The sequence below is a fragment of the Varroa jacobsoni genome, unplaced genomic scaffold (assembly GCF_002532875.2).
Source record: "Varroa jacobsoni isolate VJ856 unplaced genomic scaffold, vjacob_1.0 contig01287, whole genome shotgun sequence".
NCBI lineage: Eukaryota > Metazoa > Arthropoda > Arachnida > Mesostigmata > Varroidae > Varroa > Varroa jacobsoni.
Window position 1 is genome coordinate 66,095 of NW_019214613.1, and position 24,239 is coordinate 90,333.

Sequence of the window (24,239 nt, forward strand, 5' to 3'; positions counted from 1 at the left end):
AGATAAGTTTCATTCAAACTCCTACGAACCAATAGGGTAGGCGGCTAACAGTGGTCATATCAACATCCGTAAACTTTTGCCGCTACATCGTCGGCAATGGGGGCTCAACAAGCGGATAGAACAACCGTCTAAACTGAACGTATACAAAAAATAGCGATCGTCGAAGAGGCTATACGTGACGTCCCACTACCACATTATATAACACAGTAACAAAAAACCTTTTTATTTTGGCATTCAACTGTTAAAGCATTACGGCAGCCGTTGGGTTTTTTTTTTTTCTAATTTAGTCGCTGTTTAAAAACAGTCTAAAAACAAAATAGCGTAGAATACTGCTTTTAATCGAAGGCTATCTTCGGATATCTATCACTATTGGGTAGGATAGTTGTTAGTCGAGCATAGACGGAAACATAGACTCGCACACATAATTGACGAATGATATATACTTAAAATTTTAAAAGGCATGTAGCTTTTATCTCAGCTTAGATGCTTTCGCGTACTCAGGTTTGGTTGAAAATATCAACTGGTACTAAATGGTACTTAAAACGGTATCAAATTGTTTAAATCGGCCAAATGGCCATCATCTCCTATAAGAGTCCAGCGGGATGAACAGCAGTAGGAATATCTTCGGATCACTGATGTACCTATAAACAGTTTGTAGCAAGCCCGTTGGCAACCTTGGATGACACAGCATCAATTTGATGAGTAATATCGCTCACATAAGATTAGATAGTTCTCCAAAGAAAAAGCCTGCCAGTATCACTTACCACCGTTCGAAACACGATATGATGATACCGCTACCACTCACAATGCTCTATAAATAATTAAAGCAATAGGATAAACTCCCCGAAAATAACAAAGGAGGACCAGAAATGGCGTCAGCCACGTACCAAAAGAACCCCATCAAAGACTGTTTGGTGAATATCTCTTTGTCGGTCTTTGACAGACTGTTAAACCGAGATCGTGCCGGTGACAACCTATAGTAACATGGAGAAATACTGATGTTATAGCCACATGTCTGCGGAAAATTTCCTATATAAGGACGATGATGATTTCTTACTAGAAGGATTACTTGATACTGTAGCTATTCACAGGAAAAAACATTGATACCTATATGCCGTAATATCTATATTACTTCTACTTTATTACTATGTTACTTTTTTATTTAATATTTTCATTATTTTATTCATTTTGCTTTAGAGTACTTTAGAAGTACCTTTACGCCTTCCAGGCTTGGAAAACCTATATTATAGCATGACGGTAAACACGATCAACAGATTGTAGCGTCATTTGTATTCGCATGACTTCAAACACACATTACAGATATCATGTAGCTATGATTACTACTTCTACACGAATTATTGCCCCAAATAATGGCAGCTCTAAAATCCCAACGACGTCATAGGCCAAGGCTGAAGGTGCCTTACTATGCTAACGCTAGGAGTGTACACAATCATCATAATCCATCCTAATTAAATTGCATTAAGTTGGAAGACTCATGAATAGAAGACATCGCATGTTTTATCTTTGTGACAATAAGTTGCTATGTTATGTATTTTAGTTCCGTAATTATTGTTTACGACTCTTTCTGATCTTTTCCTTAGACGATATAGGCCATCTCACCAGAAGAGTTTCATCTCGCAGAAGTTTTCCATTCACATTTTAAACTTTTGAACCGTATCGCAAACATGGCCACACTCAGTAAATGGAAGAGGTAAAAATGAATCGGCACAAGAGTCGTAGAATATGCAGAACGGCAACAAAATCTTTCACCCGAAGTCCAGGAGGGCAGCTTTCACGATGTTTACCGTCTGTGGCTTTGTGATGTTATAAAGTAGGATGGACTGAAGTCGTTTGGCTCGCTTCTTTCTTAAATACCATAGCTGATCCGATGCAACTAGGCCAAATAAGAGTGCCAATCGGCTGTGGGCCGAAATCATGCCCTTACAGTTTCACCAAACGCTTTTCGGATAAAGATTTGGTTGTACCCTCGGCCTTAGCTTTTCTCCTAGCGCTGCTCATGCCTATTTCTGGCTCATATTGATCCAAAAGCACCATTTCTTATCGCCGGTGACAAATTTATGCAAAATCGGTGATCGTAGCTGCGTGAGACTGGATACCAGACGAAATACTAAGGTGCAACGTTAAGCTATAATTTCATGTCAGATCCAAACAATCCATAAAATACCCAAACTCCAACCTTCGATGTACACTCCAACTTGAGACTTGCGGCGGTTAACGATTGCAGTATGGCTGTAGTTCATCTTTTTGGCCAAATCCCGAGTTGCTTGACGGCCTTCCTTCTTTAAACGGCCATTTAAACGGCTTGATGGTCACCATCAAACTCAAGTGGTGGGCCAGTGCCAGGCAGCGTCTTTTAGATCCCGGTTACGCTAATTTCGTACTTTAAAACGGCACCAAGTCATATTTTTGTTGCGATATGGGCTTGAATTCTTCGGGATCAGGATATTCTTCGGGATACTTGACTCAGCTATAGCCACCCATTCCTGTAGCAGACGAAATACAGTGAATTGTGAGAAATCAGAAAATACTGTTTTACAAATATGAGTTCTATCCTAGTATAAAGCTTGCATTCTGTAAAGGATCTACTACTAAGGACATCGTAAGTTGTTCGTTCAAAAAGTCCAAGGAGAAAATTCAAAAGCTAATCTGACAATCGAGGTTTAAAGCTGTGGCATAAGCCGACTCATTCTAAAGTTTGTGTTTTGGTGCATATAGGAACATACTTATTTACCTCCGTCAATGTAAAGGGATACGAAAATTGGGCAAATGAATGTTTTTGGGCGACAGTACGAAAAATCAGTTGTGTAGACACTTGCTTTTCCTGGTTATAACAGTGACTCATTTCAGCAGTGAATCATAGTTTGTGATGAGAGTGGGCACTTCGCGATAATCGCAGGCCGTCATATATCGGGAGTGGGCGGACGCTTCCCTTAACCATATATACATTTGCAAGAACCTGCGGTGTTTATTCGTCGAAAGCAGGTGTTATATACTATAAATTTTGTGTCACCATTGCTTTTCGTCTACAGCGGTCTATATCGATTGGAAAAAAAAGAACCGTATAGGAAAAGTTAAAGGTCGCTATCTCGCATTTCCTACTAATGGACCTAATACTATTGGCTGCGCATATAACCTTAAGAATATTCAACGATATGAGTTCACAAAGTTCAAAGCATGGTATGTTAGAAAATGTAGAGGGATGTTCGATCTACCTGCAAGCACTGCGTTTGGCCTGTGCGATTCCATTCAAAAACGGGAATTAATTCTAAGCTGGAGCAGAATAAAGCACCTAACGTAATTTTATACCTGAAAAGTTTACCTCGTAAGAGAAAGGGCAATGCGTAATAGCAAGCTGGTAGCATTCAATGCAATGTAATTGTGTGCAGTGTGTCCTGGAAAGCCGTGGCTGGGCTATGCACGACGTCTGAATGAGAGACTGGCAGGATAAAAAAAAAGGGAAATGAGGCTCCATGGTATAACCTCTATAGTGATTTCACAAGCGAATATATAGAAAAGAAGAGAGGTGCGCAATATACTGACTACTATGATAACAATTATGGTGACCGTAATGAATGCGGCGACCGTAATCGCAGGAAGGAATAAAGTTAATTTGTTATATTCGGCAAACAACAAGCGGGCCGTCCATTCTAAAAAGTATACCTGCTGCATGAAGTCGCACACAGCTTTAAAATGTATATAAGACACACCTCTTGGTGGTAATCTTCCTACTGCAAACAAAATGAAGTCTCGAATGCATGGAAATTTCCTCTCATATTATATTGCTCAAAGGGCTTGAGCACAGCTACCAAACAAGCGTTTGTTTTTTTTCTGGCTTTCTGAAAAGCTCCTATTTATGATGGCCAAGCCATCGTCTCCATACGCCACAAAATATCCTTATCACCTGAAGTCTAAGCCATAGTCGATTTTTGATCTTATATGACGGATGACTAACTTATGCTCAATGAAATTGATAATCTAGCTTCAATGAGTAAATTCGGTAACCGTCTAGGTTTGTTTTTACTGAATCTATGCCTGAGCACTAGCGATTAATTGGGCAGAACATACATCTGACTTGTCGGTGTCACTCGAGCATTCTACTTCAAGTGCGCTTCATACATTACAACAATACCCTTCGGTGAATCAATCATATTTTTCCAATGCAAATGCCCACAGAGATAACAGAGGAAATGTACTTTAGTTGTACGAGAAGAATTATCGACAGAGAAGTGTTGGACTATGTGAGAGATGTTCTATTCATTCGGTCGCAAAAAAACATAATACTTTCTGACTACAAAGGCAGTCCCTAGCAAAGATGGCACGATCCTCAGTCATAGTCTCAATGAGCTTATTAAAATCTTGTCTGGTTGCTAACAGCACCGGAGATTTATAATACGACCGGCATAAAATGGTATTGATTTGCCAAAACACCGGTGCTTCAAAGCTGCATACTTTACTATTTAACTTAAAATAGATTAGCTGCGTTGGGCTACAAATATTCGGTTGCTGTACATTGTAAGTCGACTATCTTTCATAGAACTACGATGTCTTGGTGAGCGCATCTGGTATCCTACCATGCATAGACCCAGACAGCCTGGGTCGAAGGTGGTCTTGTCCTTCATTGATTTCCTTATGCAACTCCTTGGTAGACTAATTCACTACAGCCGAGCAAAGAATTACTCAGTGTGTTCTAAATATTGAAGCTTGTGAAAAATATTTAGCTACGTACAATTAGCTATATCATGTGTTGAACTAGCTTATTTTAACAAGATGTATTAACTGATTTAGCTGGATAGGAAAAAGATGCCTAGGCTATCTCAATAGAATCCTCGTTTAGAGAAATGATCTGAAAACAAGTTCTGATGTGAAGTTTAGATAAGAGACTTTCGTTGTTGTAAGTATACACAGACTTAGCGAGTGAAACTTAAGATAAATATTTCGGAAGGGGCTATACTTGATTGTTCATTATCGATATGTGACCAGTGAAGTACATGACTACTTATCGAGACTCCTTCGGCTCAGTGTTATTTTTTACTCACCTGTTTTTACAGTTAAACGCATTGTTAATTTTCGATTACGGGGCACTTTCTATCACTTACTGAATTAACAGCTTAATGAAAAATAAGAAATTGAAAAAAAACTAAAAATCTTCAGATAATTGTACCTCTAACCGAAAAGAAAGTTCAAAATCAAGTACAACTCAGGCTGTTGCAGTCGAGCTATTCAGAAAAGCTAAAAAAATACAGCATGTCGGTACATTCATACATCCATGAAAAATGTTTGCCTCTAACTATCATTCACTCCGAAAGCGTTTGCAACTTTTCATTGACAACACGTGAAAATAGGTTTCCAAATGTATTTTTGTCAAATTTTCCAACGGCTATGACTAGCGCGATTTGGGCACGTTTAATGTAGTGGCAGCTAGGCAACATGTATGTTCTACAAATGAAACTTCAAGCTTTGGCTGGTCAAAGGTTTCAAATATTCAATAGTCTAAAAAAACTGAAATGTACAGTGTTGAAAAAATCCAGGAAAAAATAAGTACATTAGTATAAATCAATAACTCGACATAGAATAGATGCTCTGGTCGCTCAGAGATCCAGGTAATCACACTCGCTCTAGAGACTTAAGATTACCCTGACTGATTTGCTAAGTGTTAAAAACTTTTTTGCCCTTCTGGTCTCATTTAATTATAGTAAAAATTCCCTTCCGATTTTTTGGAAGCCATATGGCCATTGGCAGCCATAGATGATAAGGCATCGAACTGTGGACGTTTCTAATGTGCTTTCCTTAAATCTGTGTATCTACAGGAACACATACACGCTTAACATAGGCGAGATCCGCCACGATTACAGTATAATTTCAGGACCTAAACCGATCCGAAATTCGTTTTAAATTCTTCTTTTGCAGATGTGACAGCACGAGTGAACGGGTCAAGAATGTATATCGGGATCTGTCTCAATAACGCTCCACACGTAGTAAATTCAACCTGTTTGGCAGCCATATTTGCTTATTCCGGAACACGCTTGTATAAGCAGCGCTAATCGACTAGTATGAGTCGCCTCACTATCTATTTCTGCCCCTCTTTTAAACACTTCAGTTATTCCATAGCAGTTTAGAGAACATGCAGATACGCTTCTTCCGTCATACATTCGCTTTTTTTTCTGAAAGAAGTATATTGGCATAATGTTTCTTTCCCTAAAGATCACACCCAAAGCATAAACATTAGTCGAAACATTGCTTCTATCCTAAATAAACGCATATCCTGGGTCACGCGCAAACATAACGTTACATATATAAATAATAGATAAATATAAATCCTGGCGCAGATATAACGCTAGCGGTTGATTCTTGCATTGATAAGTATTGTGTCGTTAGAGAAAGTTGAAAGCTACCTGCCGTTTCATTCTTGAGAAAATTTCCCAATAAATAGCATAAAAATGAAACTGGAAAATCGGTTTTATTGTCCTCATGAAGCCGGTCTGACCTTTACAACGTATGTCCTGTTACGTCTCTTTACGTAAAATTCCTTCACCAATGTCCGAACCCAAAAGGTTGTCGGAAATGCACTTTTAGACAACATCTCTTAAGTCCCGGGTCCACCGATTTTTCGTTCTGCTGTGCTGGAAGTTTCTTCTGCTTCTTCTGCGTCCGTATATTTATTGGCGAAGCGGTGCACTATCGATCGAGGGTAACCAAAGACGCTTATAATATCGACGAAGAGATTAGAGAATATCTTATTTTTGTTCAAGTTCCGAAAACGGCGGACGGGAAAGTGAGTTCGCCGCGATGAGTTTGCTGTGCAAAGAATAGATAAGCAGCCCGCGAAATCTTGTTTCAGTTTAGATGCTGTATTTGAGAGACGTCTCTCAGTTGTGCTTGCCGTTCATTTTATTGACAGGCAATACAGACGAAGTCGTGAAGCATTTACTCGAACGGCTTTTACTTGCTTGCCACCAAATCGCTCCCGGTGAGAGCCGGTGAAAAGGGGAGGACACCTCAGTGTTGCGATAAAAAAATACTGTTCGAAGCGAAATGGCTGCCAATGTGTCCATACTTACAAGGCTTGCTTTGACTAGAGTGATTGAAGAAATCATTATCAATTATTTTAATGGTTGATTTAAAGTGTACTTCAAGGTAAAGTTGTGTAAAAACTTTTCCCCAAATAAGGTCAGTTTTCCAGAACCGCTCCTCTGCAGCTACTAAAAACAAGTCACGAGATATTCGTCAAGTTTATGACAGCCAATCGATATATGCTGGAAGTCCCGCGCATGCTAGATGGAAGTTTAGGAAGTTAGTGATTTTGACTAACGTCGACTGTAAAATTGACGTTTTTCGCTTATCTTATATTGCAGATAAAAGTGATATGACATTCTAAATTGGGCTGGGGCTTCGATATTTCGTGCAGGGAAAGCCCAAGATTCAATGCAAAAATGTATTTTGCACAGTTGCAACAAGAGAAGACATGTCAGCATCGTATTTACCGACACGTTAGAGTCATGTTAAAGGCCTTACGTTTTATTCATTCATTCGTGGCATCGTCCGGCTCAATGACGTAAATGCAGTTCGGACGACTAACCGACTTGTTTTCCCGTTGTCCTTTAACTACTCTAAAGATGTCAATTTCAGGAGTTTGGCTAGAAAGTCATCAAGAAGCATTGGTCACAGGTGTAAAAGAGAAGGGTAGAAAATAAGGCAAGCGCCCTTTGGCGTTCCGACCGTAAGCGGCTACAACTAATTTTTCCTGAGATGGCCAATGACCTGTTATTTTGTGCCTGTTATGAGGCCATTCAGACATAGAAAAAAAAAAACATATTTTTCTGAGAGAAACGTTTAGGCTGTTGTAGTAGATATATGTACAGAGTCGGACATCTAAATCCAGGAATTTGTTCAAGTATCATTCCTGACGGTCGTATTTATTAAATATAACCATTATTAACCGTGATCTGTAATTTAGGGCTCAAACTATTTACTAGTCATTTTCTCTTTTAATAGCGGCCGTGAGTCAAGCAATATTGATAAATAAAGGCTGTCTAAAGCGTTCTAATGAAATGAAGTTTTGTTTTGAAATATCCAAATATTTCAATAATGCAAGGAATAAAAACGACTAATGAGGACAAAACGTGTAAAAAGGCAAATACTCTACAGATAAAAAGTTTCAGCGGAGTTTAATTTCTGGGGCCGTCAGCAGACTAAATATCTCGGAAATGCAAAAACTAGAACTGACGAATACACACAAAAGGCGCAAAAAATCTCAAATTAACCGCTGGACGACCCGACTCGCGGTTCATATTCTGTTCTTCCAAATAGCCGTGAATATACGGACGCATCAGAAATGGTTGTTGAACATTTTGATGATCTTCGAGTTCTTTAAATCTAAGCTTTATTTCGAATTTTCCCATCCTCTGGGCTTTTCAGACGTTACATAGAAACTGGAAATGACGTAGATCGGCTATTTCGGGCGAACAAGTTATCATCATAGTGGAAATTCGTCCTGCGTGAATACATTGGATAAGTCATCCTGGCGTAAACCTAGAAAACGACGCACTGTTTTACACTATGCTGAGTTTGCTATGCTGTTGTAAAAAATCGTTTTGATACCAGGAGTTATGTCCAAATTCGAATGCCCCACCCTTATATACGCAATCGGAAAGCGTCCTGGTGAAAATAAAGCAACAACGCAAGGAGACGATGGTAGACGCGTGTTGGATCACCGACGCGGAAGGTACGCGTAACCCTGCGTTCAGCTCAACAATTTTCACGACAAAAGATCACCAACCTTCCTTTGCTTGCGTGTGGCAGGCAGGTACATGCAATGCTTCACCGACGACGTCGGAGGCGTAAAGCAGTGCTATTTATGAATATGGATAGTCTAGAAGATTCAGCAACGATGCGCTACAAAGCCGGGCCTCCCTAAATCTAGGGCACATTACGATCGACTTAGAGGCTGAGAGAAGACTCGAGCCGTCGTGTCCTTTGATTAGGTGTGTTAAAGCGCGGGTCTGACCCTCGACATAGCCGCAAAAAATTTCTCAGAAATCTTTTTCATGAAAAAGTATCTATCCACAGAGCGATATTGACGGCCATGATTTGAAATATCATACTGTTAAAGGGCTACTTTAGAAGAAAGGATGTCTCCTATAAGGGACAAAGCTATTATGCATCAACAATACCACACACAAAACTTGTTCAGCTACAGACCTAAGCGTGCACCTCTCACGGCTTCTTGTAGTAGTGAAATAAAAAAAAAACTCGTAAGACGGAAGCTATAAAACATTCTAGGCCAAAGGACAGTCAAGGACAAACAATCAATGTGACTTTTCCAGTATCTTTCAAGTGTTCTCCAAGTGCAATAAAAACAAATAATCAATTCAAATTCGTCATTATTTGACTTGTTATTACTAGTTGTTTTAGAATAATTAACTTAAATGGAAAATATTTTCCTGGTAAACTTGCGAAAAACGCAGTGGCACTATGCGGCCTTTAGTACCCCTAATGCTAATTATGTATGCTTAATAATGAAAACCATCGGAGCCACGAGTGAAGAAAAAAACCGTATATTCATTAAATATTTTTCTATCAAGTGGTCTAAATTTATTTGTTTTCTTTCTACAAAAAAATGTATTTGTTTTCTAAGAGATGTTATTTAAAGACATCTATATTGTTGTTGGCTCATATAGGCTAAGTTATGAGTCAAAGGAGAGCTATTTGGGTCATTGATGATATCGTACAAAGAAGTGAGTCATTTAACAAATTTTGAGAGAAAAGCTCGAAAAAAAACTGTGATTATGCCTAGAGAAGAAAAGCTCTTGCGGTCATTTTCCCTTAAAGTACGCCCTTTTCCCCCAAAGTATTTCCCTTAAAGTAAAGGTTACCATTTGTTTACCTCAGGCCCAAATGAAGTACTGATTCACAGGTTTGACATGGTCCAAGATTCACGAGTACATTCACGTACATTCACGAGTTGTGTCTTGTTTGAGAAGTGAGACGGCTATTGCTCTCAAAAACCGCATTAACGCCGGTATTATTGTCGTGCTCATGTGTGATTCTGGCATAAATAATGCTGGACCATGCTCGTTACTATCCACAAATCGTACATAGGTATATCAATAGTGTTATTTTGTTCGGCCGATGCGCTATACCAAAATTGTCAAAAACGCCCATGAGTGACACGTTGTCGGCACGAGTGGAAACACGAGGATACCTCAGTTTAACTTGACATATGTACATACGTAGGTATTCCTACTAACCTATATTATGCTCTGATGCCATTTAGCGCCTTTAATATCTGTGCAAAATTAGCATACACCACATGTTGATTGGCATATGCTCGAAATTCAGTGGTGCGTATGGCCCCACCCCATCCTGACCCATATAACCCCCTGGAATAAAACTCAATGCAAATTCTTTTACGAAACGTCATTTACTTTTTCTTGCCTTTGGAGATACAACTTTTCGGGATATGCAAAAATAAATATGGCTGAAAAATGAGCTGGCGATTTGTTTTCTATCACTTAACAAAAAGCTGATCAAATGAATGGAAAAAATACTTCGATTTTCCATAAAACTCCGCGTTTTAACACTAAATACCAAATGTTCTAAAAGTTCAATAGTAATCAAATTTGGAACGCACGTTTCCTCGTCAGGAAAAACGAAGTGGCCCGTATGGGTTCTGTCCGATGTAACAACCTTTCCGTATATACATACAATTCAGATATCGAAAATTACGGGCCCCTGGCCCAAGGGTGCATCGAATGGAAAATCTTCAAAAAAAATTTATAGCCGGTCAGATTGCATAGTTGTGGGCACCATATCAAAATGAAGAATGAAATTTCGATTGCTTATATTTTAACCTTTCTAAGTAATTTGACAGTCTTTTTCCCATTTCGCCTTATCTTAAGATGGACAACAAAACCAAAGCCTGCATATGGGGTTATCCTACGGAGCAACATTCTAGCGTAAAAGTGAATAGAAGATCCAGTGCTTGGTCGACCTTATCGAATCTATTCCTATTTATTCTTCATATAAAAGAAGTAATTTTCAAGGATATAGTTTATAAATTCTATGCGGGTGGTTTAAAATTGTATGACCTCCGTGATATTCTTGATGGATAGGGCTTATTAAAAATCGCGATTGATGACATGTAGTTAGGACAAGTGCTTAAATATGCTGCTTAACGTGACCTAGTATACATTTGAAAAGGTTCCTTCATTTGTACGAAGATCATCTGCGCCTTACGTGTTGTTGCAGTTGTCCTTTTAATGTTTGACGAATTCGTAACTAGGGTCGCTTGCCCTTTCGTACGATTTTCCTTTGTTTGCTTGTTGATTGAATTAGCTATATTCTATACTGTGCAATACAGTAGCTGTACTGTAGAAAACACGACGCTATGGCAAGATGCGGCGCTTCCAGGAAGCTGATTATGCTAATGCCAGTAAGCGATTTACAGGACGCAGCGGCTCTTAGAATGCTTCGAAAAACTACAAAAAAAAAAAAACTAATTTGATAAACTACCTTTTAAATAGAACCTAGACAGCAGTGCAACAATAAGTGCCACCAAAGTTGTACTTATCGAGGGTAATTCAGCATGTCTTCACTAAAATAATCCTCATAATAAGGATCATAATAATAGACATCACTAGGCCTATACTTCCCATGCGTTTACTATACAGAGCTTCTTGTGGTTGAGACCAAAGGAATTCTTATATCATATTGGCCTTACCCAACCGAGAAAGACGCGGTTCCTCGAAGGGTTAACAATCGTGCTGAATGAGGTGACCAATTGTCCGCCTCTATTGCACCGTCAAAAAGACAGTAAGCCGGTGCAAAATGGGATAGGCTAGGAAATGAACTGAAATAGAACGTGACGCGGTGGCGAGATCCCTGGAGAAAATAGAACTGACCATCTCGAAGTGCTATATCGACTCAAATATGCTAACTTGAAGTTCCGGTCTTGTATTTCAGCATAAGTTATTCTTCTTAAGTTAAGGTAATACGGCATGTTTCAAAACTGGTACGTTCAAAAGTAAATATTTTTTTTTTTTTTTTGATGTTTTATGCACAGACTTTATTCACTCGACGGTAGATCATATTGTTGTGACATGGGCTACTATCTCGATCAGGCAAATAGTATATTAAAGAGTTCCGACCAGACTAGGGATGGTAAAGAGCATTTCAATCTGACCTGTAGCTCAATTTAGCTTCGCAAATTATTAGAGGTTCAGATTATCACACACCGACGAATTGTTGATCCTGTCGGATCGGAGACGTACCGTTGAACTATTTTTTTTTTTAGACATATCCAAGCTTGCATCAGTCTTCGTCAACGGCAATCTTGTTTTAATTAAAAAATCTCAAGCGAAATCTACTTGGAATAAAAATCTAAAAGTATCCTGCTACTGTATAGGTGCACTTTTATAGATGCTTTCTTGTAAATATAGCTATTATATATGAGCATATTTTGTATAGGCACAGCTTCATCCACGAACGTCTGTGCCAACGGCATCCTCTCAAAAGTGTTTGGACAGCCTTGACCTTTTGTTTTGCTTGCAAAATCCTCTTGTCGATTGAAGGAGCCGCTTTCAAGGAGTCGGTCACCAAAAGGTGCTTTCACGCACGGTTATACTGTTCTACAGAATCAACCAACGATGATACCACCATACCTTAGAACGAATGGCGCCAACATAGGTAAATTTCTGGACGTCATCAACGCTTTAAGGGGCGGGTTGCTTCGCCATGCGTTCTTTGGCTAGTCAACGCTCGCCGTCGTTGTTCTTTCTTATACAGACGCCATATGTGATCTTGACTTGATATCCTAATGCCGGTCTGAGTGCCAACGAAGTATATGAAGTAATTACCAAAGGCGACTAAATGTAGTAATGGAACTGGCATCACCCCAATGGGGTATAATAAGTGAATGCTGCCGCTTATTCACCATCATCACCTCATTCCGTTTTTCTTGTGTTAAACACGTATATATTCTTATAAAGTTCCGGACCTGGAGTCAAATTTTCAACGTTCTAGATATAATGTTCAGTTTGGAATAAAGCCATACCGCAAGTTTTCGTTTTGGTCATTACTTGCCAATAAGACGTTATACAGTTAAATTCTTATAAGCTGTATCATTATGGTTGGTATAGTTAAACTGCTGTGTATATGTATTGAGCCCTTCGAGCGGTTTCAAAAGGCCTGTTCAGTGAGCAGTTCTGATTTTGAAATGACATCTAAGTAAGTATCTTCTCGATTACTTTTGTTCGATACGTTATAGCAACAAGGTTTTGACAATATCATCCTGTGCTTAGTAGGTATCTGCATTTCCAATATAAAGGGTCGCACAATAAACTAGCCTCGTAATTTGTACTTAATCCAGACACCCGATTTACTGATTACAGGGGATTTCTGTCAGCGCTCACAGCACATGTTTGGTTTTCGAGCACAGTGAAAAGTAGAAGTTAACTGCAAGAAATAGTACAATAAAGTTAAAAAAAATGCCAGAACTATAGAAACGTATTTTTCACATGTCATGGTCACACTTCTTCAATCCCCCAATTGTTTTCGGTTCATTTAGAAAACTTTTTACTTTTTGTCAACACATGACGAGGACAAGCAATTTCGCCATTAGGGGAAAGACCTAGTACTACCTGAAAGTCCACATTACCTACTTTTATAGTATCGAGGGGTTAGTTCCTCATATGCGCCCCCGTGATAGCTTGATAATGTGTTTGCTTGCTAAACGTAGGGACATGTTGTGGTCTAGGCTGTAGGCAGGCTTCGTTTCATGATGACTGGGCAGGACTAAGTCGTCTGATGAAACTTATGCCAAACAGCCCTACTGGACGTCAAACTCGAAACGTAGAGTTCCTCATATGCTGTCTGATTTTGGTATTAGATAGGCCAATTGCTTCAACGGGAAAAACACGAACTATCCCAGTGACAGTGTGATCTACACACGTACAATTCTAGCACTGCGTTAAAAATTATCTGGAATATTAAACGTCTTAAATACTAAACGTATGAAAGGATCGTAAAACTTCGTAGTCTTGTATGACATTATTTTTATAGTTGTTCAAGATTTTTCAATGAGCTTTTTTTTTATCGTAGATGCGTTTTCGTCTTCAGACAATTTGAATATTTGAAAATATGTCTTTCTTCAAGATCAAATCCCTACTCGAGTCTATCCGGTCATGGCAGAATGCAATACAAATCTAGCCTTATTGGCACTTTCAACATTATTAATATAATCACAACACGATTTAAATTATCTTTTACGCATAGCATCTATATCTAACATAATCAGTGCGTGCAGCAGACGAAAAAGAGTGCCATAATACTAGCTTATTTCGCGGACGCTGTTGAGCGTCATGTGCTCTAGACATAAAGCAAGCTGGCAAGACAATACCGTAAATACATTAGTGAGAAGCATCGAACTTAGTACGTAGTAGTGGTATCGATTTTATGCACGGTTTCCGCCGCATTAGTTAACCTAACGAACGCTGGGGGCAAACAGGTTCCGTAGTTTTTAACACCATCACCCGCTGCAAGAACCTGCGCCAAATCAAGATGTGCCGTCCATAGCAATGGCCGAATCGTCTATGCGTTACACAGCCTCGCTAGAGTTCATTGTGTTTATACCACACCACCAATTTAGTCATTCTTCACAAGTCGGACAATGATAATTTTCCTTTACTTAAAGAGACAACACTCCAGCCTGTTACACAGATTTGAATTAGTATTTACATTTTGATGAATACAAAGGAGAAATCTGCCGATATGACTCACACCAGTCTCTACGCTTCCCTGACTGCTAGTGATAATAATCGGTTGTTTTTTTTTTTGTTTTTTTTTTTATTACTACTATAATATTCGCGCGTTTGTCTCCCTCGTGCTGTATAAATCTATACGATATATTTATCAATTGAACAAGCACGATTCCTATACGATTCAGTGCAACTTGAAGCTGAGTCATTCACTTAGAATTTTTAGTCAAGACTAGGTGGTCATATCTTTTACGTTATACTGTTACTGGAACAAACGGAAATACACTATTGTTTATTAGCTTTGGGGCTGGAAGAAAATAGACGTGCACATTTTGGCATCTGACATAGCAGCCTTACTTTTACGACGTATTAAGCCGTACGAATATAAGCAAAAAGTAGTCATAAGTAGAAAATGAAGTTACGGATCAAGTTCATTTCGTAAATAACGTGTGTTTTTTTCAATTTATCTGTCTGTGTTCGTTTCACTCGATCTTTCCAGATTGTCGTTATTCTTTTATCGTGGAACGACAGCCGATTGGAAAGCTGCTCTTTCGAGAATTTTGTTCGACGAAATCTCATCTAAAGCGCTGCATTGAGCTTCTTGATGCTATCGTAAGTACATGTGATGTCTCGAGGTATTTTCGCAAGTCGTTTCTGAGCAAGACTCAATTTTGGTCAATCGGCTACGAGGATCTAGATGTTTGTTTTGCCCTCCCGCTGGCGTATCACAAAACTTAGCTGATCTTAACCGAGAAACAAGCATCGGCTTGCGGATAAAGCAGTCAGTTTTTGTATAACGCATGCGTAATGTACACAAGCAGAAACCAGCAATATGCTAAGCACTATTACCACTACCGGCTAGCTAACCTTTAATCCCAAGCGAAATTTTCATATAGTATTCAAATGGAACGTATGTCGACAAGGCACACATTCTACAGTCATTCGGTGATCTAAAGTTCAGGGCCGTAGACGGCCTTAATAAAAATCGAATAAGCTGCTAGTTGCTAGATAAAGGGGGTGCGTTATAATGGGTATATCGATGGCGTTCTAAACGCTTGATACTTAGCTTGAGTAAGCGTACTTCCAACTACTTATTCGGGACCGCTACGACTGGTTAAACGAGCAATGAATTCGAAAAACTATTTGAAAAACTTCAGTATTATGCCATTCACAAGCGGGATGATTTTCTGTATTTCTAGCGGTCAAATGGAAACGACGTTTGAATTGCTTACGAAGCTGTCCTAATTTGAGAGTTAACAAGTACCTCTAGGCGTAACGAGAGCCGTCCGAATGCCGCTTCTGTAGCGCGTATCTATAGCATCTAACACAGTGAAATTTTTTCCCGTAGAGTTAGTTATACGATTTTGCTTGTACACGCGTACGCTGCATTGCCGTTTCAAAAAAGTACCAACAAAAACCTCGACTTCTGTCGGTTATAGGCGGGCCTGCAGTCGGGCTTGTGTCCTTTTCTTGTCCACTATTTGCAGATTAAATTTCAAAACATTCAGACATGTGCTAACTCTTTCAAAAAAGTCAATGACTTTTGGGCGTGCTATCTTTTTTAGAAAACAAAAGTGCCCAAGATCTTGTAGCGTATTTGTTTTGACGGCGAAATCAGGGGCTTAAAACTGGTACAAGTGCTGCAGAAGGCTTTTGGGAACCAGGCCGTAAGTCCTGCCGAGTGTAGCGACGGACGAGAGAGTCTTGAAAACAACTCTCGTTCTGGACGAGTGGTTGCAGCGAATGTGGGCCAAAGCTAGGAAAAGGAAAGAAGTCATGCTAAATCCAAATTGTCCCCAGTAAATTCGTAAACAGATTAATCATCTCGTACCAGTCACGTTGGATCATTTCGAGAGATCTTTTGGAAGCTCGACGGCTCACAGCAGGAACTGTGCAGAATTCCAAAAAAATACAGATAGTCAACAACCGTTTCTTGATAATCCTAAACTACTTAGAAGAGAGGCCGGAGTTGCTCTAAGGCACCATTACGGGCAATGGTTAGTAGCAGTGGCTGTCGTACACGAAAGCATCATAGCTTCAAATTCAAACGCGAGTCGGAGAAAGCTGCAGGACTCAGGTCAAAAAGCAACCGTCTCCCTACCGTCGTTTTCAGCCATGCGAAAACTGAGCATTGTGAGTTTATAGCACGTGACTCTACTATCACTAATAAATGTTATTAAAAAGTTTTTAGAAGGTTTTGCACAATTGCCCTTTAAAACAGGCCTGGCCCGTGAAAGAACGAGTCATCGGTTTTTCGTCATGGCAATGCACCTACCACACGCTACTATTCAGCCGTATTTTTCACAGAGGAACGTAATTTCTGTGTCCCCTATATTTCCGCAATCACCAGATCGAGCCTTCTGTGCTTTTCATTTGCTCCAGAACTTAGGAAACAACGAAAAAAAAAAGGCATTACGACTGACTTCGAAAACGATTGGAAAGGCTGGAGAAAGCGGCGGCGTAAACATGCGGGTACATTGAATCCTGTCAATTTTTAGTTCATCGATGGGTACAAATGGGATTGAATGATGGACGCATGCGCAGTTATTACAGAAGCTTTGATCCGTTTTTTTCCCTGTAGTGAGCATCGCTTACAGCATACGCTGTCAAAACTAACTTGATTTGGTGCATGTAAGGAACGACAAAACCTGATGCTCTCGTGGAATAAAGGAGATCCGATATAGATGGAAAGGCACTCATGCGGGCACGGATAGATGGGGTAGAACACTAGATAGATCTTGAAGAGTCGAAGTTACGGGGTAACAGATAACGTAGACATCACTCAGACATACATACATAAACTGGGGAAAACTAATTCGTGTTTATTGTTAACATAGTTGTGTTAATTTATAAAAAGCACATAACAATTCATTTTTACCACTATTACTACTATATTGATTTTCTATATATATAATATCGTAGGCTTTCTTGTTCAGATAAATCTTAAAGAGAAAACCATCATCACTCATCGATATTCGTTTTTGACGTGAAAATCGGCCTTATGTTTTGCCATCCGGATATATATATATATATATATATTATTAACGTTTCGCTAATATGAAAAAAGTCTTATCCGATCGGACGATGAAGTCCTAGGTTTCTGAACAATTTCGGATCATATGGTTCTTCTGGAAGAGTTGTTAAATGCTGAATGTTTAAAATTGAGCTTGATTTCTCGTACTTGGTGAATAAGCATCGCTTTGGACATTTTATATCCTCTCCTTGTGTAATTTTTAGCTACATAAATTTCGAACGCTCTTGTAGAGCGATCCAGCCGTTCGAAATAAATGGGTATACGTCCATTGATTCTGTTTTGCTACTGCCGCTTAATCTAATTAAGAATTATATTTGTGAATCGGTAACGTAACGTTGCGTGTTACGCAGAAAAATTATCATACGTTACTTTAATGAAGTTACGTATCCAGAATTAGAACATAAGCTATAATGAATGGCATGTTTCATTCATGGGTGCACAAATTTTACCAGTGGAATGATAATATCAATGAAGTAAGATGATTTAAGTTTTACTTGTGATCCATCGTCGGAAGAGCTTATTTCAACGGTAAGAAAAATTTAAGCCAGCAAGAAGAGAAAAACCACCTAAGAATTTTCAACCCTTTCCCTTTTACTAAATAAACAAGTATTTGCTTTGCTGATAATAGCTTTCGATATTTTTTTACTGATTCAATCATGTATATAATTCCAGATTTGATGGAAGTGATGTGTCGATTACAATGACTAGACTATATTGATTTCATTGAGATTCGTAGACGATCGAGCCTGGCGGGTCATTGTTTTTTGATGGAACCATTATTTAACGTAGTCCAAGGAATCTGTTACCATACAGGTCCCCTATCAGGCTGTCGCGTCGTAACTGGGATAATTTGTTAGTACTCTATGGCCTCTTAACGATGGCAAGCTGTAGGACATGTCGGGAAACGACCGCGACAGATAACAAATGAAAACGTAAAAATAACGACACATAACTGATTCGGGCACTTAGGAGAACTTGTTTGGCTGCAAAATCACGAAACTTTATGCTGTACATAATAACAACAGCAACTTATGACCACTTACGAACTAACAAGTTGTTTTTCAATGCGAGCAACTGTGCAGATTGTACATGTTCGTCTAACTATTACATGATGTACAAATAAAATAACAAGAATCGGAATAATCGTAGCTGCGAAAATTAATTAAAAAGAAAAAATTTGTATTCAGATTTAAAGTTCGGTGATGCGTAATCAAAGCACTGGTACCTTAAAAATTGAGCCATATTTTATGCATTCGACACCCAAGTTAGGTCGCATAAATCTGAACTTTCGAACGGAAAATAGCAGTAAAAAATGTTTTGGTAGTTAGTTAATGATCGTTAGAAAGAGCCTGTTTTATGGCCGATGCTAGAGTAGTGTTGTCACGGTGAAACAGTGAACGTTAACATCCTGAGTAGTATAATTAGAAATCGGGCATTACCGACGCAGGGAAAAACGTTGTGATCGCGTTTATAAATTTTGTTGGATACCCGAAAACGACAGTCTACACCTTGGCAGCGACTGTGGGATTTTTTAAGAACCCGAAAATGGTATTCGTGTGCCACTCGACGGTTCCCATACAGGAGACGGGTTAGAGGACTCAGAAGCTCATCAAAAGTCCACATCTCACGACTCTATCACTTCGATTTGGAATTTAACGGCCATTTTTTATAGACGGTCATGCTGTTCAGTGCAGGAGGACCTCGGCTGCACCTATCATTCCGTAAAAATCAGACGAGTGCTTTCTGATGTGGCCTTATATGATTCTGGTATGAGTCACATAAATTCGTGAGAATGACGTGATACCATCGGGCTCCAAAAATACAAAAGGAAGTAACCTATACAATGTGATGGGACCATAGATCAACACACTGCAGTGAATAGGAGGCCATATAACAAAAAAGCAGCTCCTTGGCCTTACTAAATTTGTAAATTAAATAGTTCAACGGCGCAGGTTTTAATTCACTGCAGAAGTCGTGTTTGAGCGAGACGAGTTTCGATATACAACGATCCTGCTATTCAACTGTTTTTAAAAGGTCTCCAGCAGCAATACGAAAAAATAATAATTATTATTATTATTAATTAGAATTATTATTAATGTCTGATCTCGGGCAGGAATGGAATGGACTGCTGGAATCAGCAGCGGTTTTGCTGAGTAAAATAGAAGAAAAGTAAACGCAAATATAGACTCAGAATTTTTGATAACAGAAACACGTGATAGTGGAAAATGGTGCAGGTTTGTCCTGTGTTAAGAGCCATGTTTTGTACGTACATGCTTGCACGTCGGGCGTGATTCCTCGGCGGTTGGGTTGTGCGGGCTACTTCGATGCTTCATACCGCATCATTAAGATTCACTAGATTATATTATGCGAAGCAGCCGTTATGTAGACGATATTCTATTTAACAATGCAGAGCCCGCACGCTTGTACATGGTCCTAGCGTCAAACGTTGCTCACGGACTCGTTTTTTTTCTTATAGAAATTGTTGATTATTGTTTGTTGCCAAGAATCGCCGGATCGTTCATGCCGATCCACCAGGTGCCCTACCACGTATATCTGTAGAAAAGTGTGTCATATTTTCATTCCGTCCGTTTCACAACTACGGGACCCCGTAATTGCGAAATTGCTGAGAATTTCTTGAGAAATTCTACTGAGCTACTGTATGTGTATATATAATATAATAGATCGTGGCTCTTATGCAAAGCATGTGACTTTGACTTGTTAAATTTAAAATGGCCGTACACGATAGAGGCGCAACATGCTTCGCTCTTTAACCACTACCCGAATACGCGCACAATAGATGACTGCACAAACCTTTGTATGTATAAAGTAGTATGTAGTAAAACTTAGTAAGTCGACAGATTTCTATTATGACACAAATATAGTATCTGGGAGAACGATGTTCAAAAAAGCTATCCCGAAATTACGGTGGGCGTATGGTGTGACCAAAACAACACGGTAGTACAGAGCAGTTAACAGGCGCGTTTGAACAGTCGCAACACGCTTTGTTTGGGCGTAACGATAGCTCTAAAGGTCGTGGGCCAGGCGGTTGATAAATATAGTAAATCATATATATATATATATATCTCGATTTAGTGAAAATACTATTATGTGCTTAATGTTGGATCGTTCGGGGAAATTACAAGAGAAGTTCAAAATTTTCCGTAATAGCTTACATCAAAGGCGTGTTCGTCTGCTCTACCGGTAACGGTGCGATTTTATAGAAGAGTAATCACACAACATAATCCAATGGCCGACGGATTTAATCTCATCCTTCCTGAGAAAAAAAAAACAGTGATCAAAATACGTCGCATAGTTACGAAGCGATGATCAAACATTGTACAATGTGAAAATCATTAAATTTAAATATTTATTACAATATTTTAATGAAATAATAACACGTGCTCTTCCACTGTGATTGTCTATGCGACCGAAGTTCACGGGTAAAGAACTCATTGTAATATGACAACATAATTTGCATTTCAGGAGAGCTATGAGTGCCAAGTGGAAGAGAAAAGATTTTCAGCTGCCGAAGAAATCCTCAACAATTATTTCAGCAGTGAGTCGGTCAGTAAAGGTGCAGTGTATTAACGTCAAGCTAAAGCTACGGTGTTTACTGGCACTTACTTGTTATTAAGTTATTTTTAACTAACTCTGACACTAGATATTCTTAGACAGATCTAGCCATCGGTGAAACTTCGCATTCGTATATATCTAGAATTCAAGAACTACGAGTCATTATTTTCGGTCAAAAGCAGAAGTCTGACAATCCTTTGAATAGGTATTCACCGAAAAACTGGAAAAACCTGAACGAAAGAAGTTTAAACTTTCCTGGTAGCGAACAATCTTACCATTACAAATTATAATGCATAAAATGTAAGTACTCGAACAGCAGGTCAGAGATGAGGTAACGGCGCCAGCTGGCAGAAGTGCTGGATGGTGTTATCATGCTTGAAGGCAGGGGATCCTTTTAGGTGCTTCAAAGGTCCAGAACGTCGATACCAACGTAGTAGAAAAGCTCAACCAAACAGGGACGCTTCTGTTTAGCCCTCCTGATTCCGCTCGCTGTTGTATGATGTGGTAAAGCTTACCGACCGACCGAAGTAAGTGAGCTTATTCGAGCGTAGCTGCAGATGGACCGCGCATGTACCATCTACAGTTCAGTCACGGAGTAGAGGAAGACATAAGATTATATTGAATGCCCTCTAGGCCGTCGTGAGGTTACACTTGACGCCTACTAGAACTGACTTATATGTGAGCTGACCTTCATTCCGAGTCTCGAAGTTTACAGTATAACGCATTGGCAAATATCCACGCCACATGTCCATGGCGTTTGCTTCTGAACAATTAAAGCACATAGTCAAGCTATAAGTGATGTATTTATCACGAGAGTATAGAGTCTCCTGGCAGGCTATAGAAACGTCGATATACCTGTATTTTAAGGCTTGTGCTTAATTGGGCTATGTTCTTTAATTTAAAAGACTTTTTGCTGACCTTATAGTTGAACGCTGTTCGTATAGATCAGGAGGCAAATTCTATTTAAGGCGGTGGTGGTTCTACCAGAGAAGTTAATGCTACTATACGCCAATGATTCTTATGAACGGGTGTCTTGTTCTTATACGAAAATGTTTGTGTTTGCACAAAACTAGCATTATAACTCCTAATGAAATGATGCAGTTTTTCTGTTGTCCTGCCATTTTTCTAAAAATTTTGATAGGGCCTAAAGGTCAGTTGCTGTAGCTCGAGGAGAAATGCGACACATTCTGTAGAAGTGTCTGAGGCCAGCTTGGCCTTCAAGGGTAGATGAGCAGTGAAGGATGAAGCAAGGATGCTATGGCCGATTCGGAATCGACAGCGGAATTAGCTAAGCTTAATATACCTACCTTGTTGTATTTTAGATAGCGCAAAATCTCGATAGACTCGATTAATCCCATAAATGGTACCTCATTAGCCGCTACCTGTGTCTAAGTAAGGTATTTGATGTGATTCTATGGAAGCAGCACATATGAAGTTATCGGGCTGAAATGTTACCGTCAGACGAAATCCATTAGCGCGTGTAAACCAGCTACATTAGCTGGAAATATTGTAACTAGCCATAACTTTTCGTTTAAATATATAGCTTTGTTACCACTGCCATGTAACAGATATCTTCTGTGTTTCGAAAAGGGTTATCAGTAATTTTACCTGACGTGTCGCGGAAAATTATCTTTTTTGATTATAGGGTTTATTGATTGAGGCTACTTTATTAAATAATTTGCCTAGTTTGCATGATTTCTATGTAATCGTTGAATAACAACATATCTGTGGGAAAATAGATGGTGAACGCCAAAGTATGGAGAGTTGATGCAAAAACTAAATATCAAGAAGGCAAACCCGAAGAAGGTAAAATTCGTTACTAAAAGCAATGTTTATGGGAATAGAAATCCACTAAAATAATAAGCTGCCACCAACTTTGGATGTGAACACAAGAATGACCTTAAGTAAAACATGTCACAATAAATCAATGCTGGAAATGCCCTTCCCCATATTTTTCCTTTGTTTCCTTTCTATTTTTCTCAGCTATAAAAGGGAAATTGAACCGTATATCAAATGAAGCCACATTACATATTTCCTCTCTCTCAAACGGCCTCTCCATACGCCAGAAAATTTCACTACAAGTGTCTAATTTATTTGAATGTGACAAAAAAAATCAACCTGTTGCTCTTTACCAATATATTTCACTGACAGCGTGTACTCACATTAAAACGTTGAGCTTTACCAAATAGTCAATGTGACGGGATGAGATCAGCGGTTCTGGGGCGCTAAGCCCTTCTTCTTGGAAAGACCGTTGTAAGTCGGAAGAACATGGTATGTATGTCCAATTTAGACTCCCGCTGTGCGACCCCATCAGCAGGAATCGACGGCTATTACCCACTGGGCGCACCACAAAATGTCTACATCCAATGGCACCTTTACAGCTTCCCTGTATTGCAATTAATACATGTTTCTGGTTCCATCTTCTTACAGTTGGGCTTTTATTGATGATGGCGGTACGGAGTCTGCGTACTCCTACATCTAATTATTAACGACGAGGCCTAAGCATATAGTGGTTTATTTCTCCCTTGCCGTCCCTACATCATGCGTGGCCTAACGAGCAACCTTGTCAAACGATGATTTAGCGGTGGACGATAATAAGGTAGTCGGCGTCACGATAGCAACTGTTTCGCTTATACAGAACGGTTGTTGAGAATAGATTTAGATCTATGTCAAGATTTCGCGCAAATAAAAATATGAAACACAACAGTAAATAGGATGCGCAGCTCCGCAATAAATTTTCTGATTTTCCCATTTCTTTAAATATACGTTATGGGTACCTATTAAGACGAAACTTTTTTCAAAATGGCATCTGCCCTTTCTGCTTCGACCCAGTTTCCCTCACTAATTAACCCCGATAT

General features: G+C 39.3%; 1 protein-coding gene and 1 long non-coding RNA gene across 8 annotated transcripts in view; one reads left to right on the forward strand and one right to left on the reverse strand.

Annotated features, from left to right (window-relative positions):
• The window catches only part of LOC111271941 (G protein-coupled receptor kinase 2), a gene marked incomplete at its 3' end in the record, with an annotated part of 72,122 nt that extends 50,750 nt beyond the window's left edge, over window positions 1-21,372 (forward strand). For all 5 annotated transcript variants that reach the window (XM_022852999.2, XM_022852998.2, XM_086973102.1 and 2 more), the window contains 2 exon segments: window positions 15,274-15,386; window positions 21,292-21,372. In XM_022852999.2, the coding sequence (XP_022708734.1) occupies window positions 15,274-15,386; window positions 21,292-21,372 (194 nt within the window).
• LOC111271942 (uncharacterized) lies at window positions 17-24,213 on the reverse strand. 3 transcript variants are annotated; one of them, XR_002687229.2, is made up of 4 exons: window positions 23,544-24,213; window positions 21,657-21,958; window positions 20,982-21,082; window positions 17-2,504 (listed from the first exon to the last, which is right to left on the reverse strand). It is a non-coding gene; the product is annotated as an uncharacterized LOC111271942 (long non-coding RNA). The 3 variants fall into 3 exon arrangements; XR_002687228.2 differs by lacking the exon at window positions 23,544-24,213 and having other exon boundaries at window positions 21,690-23,495; XR_002687227.2 differs by lacking the exon at window positions 23,544-24,213 and having other exon boundaries at window positions 21,657-23,495.
• Between the last annotated feature and the right edge of the window lie 26 nt (window positions 24,214-24,239).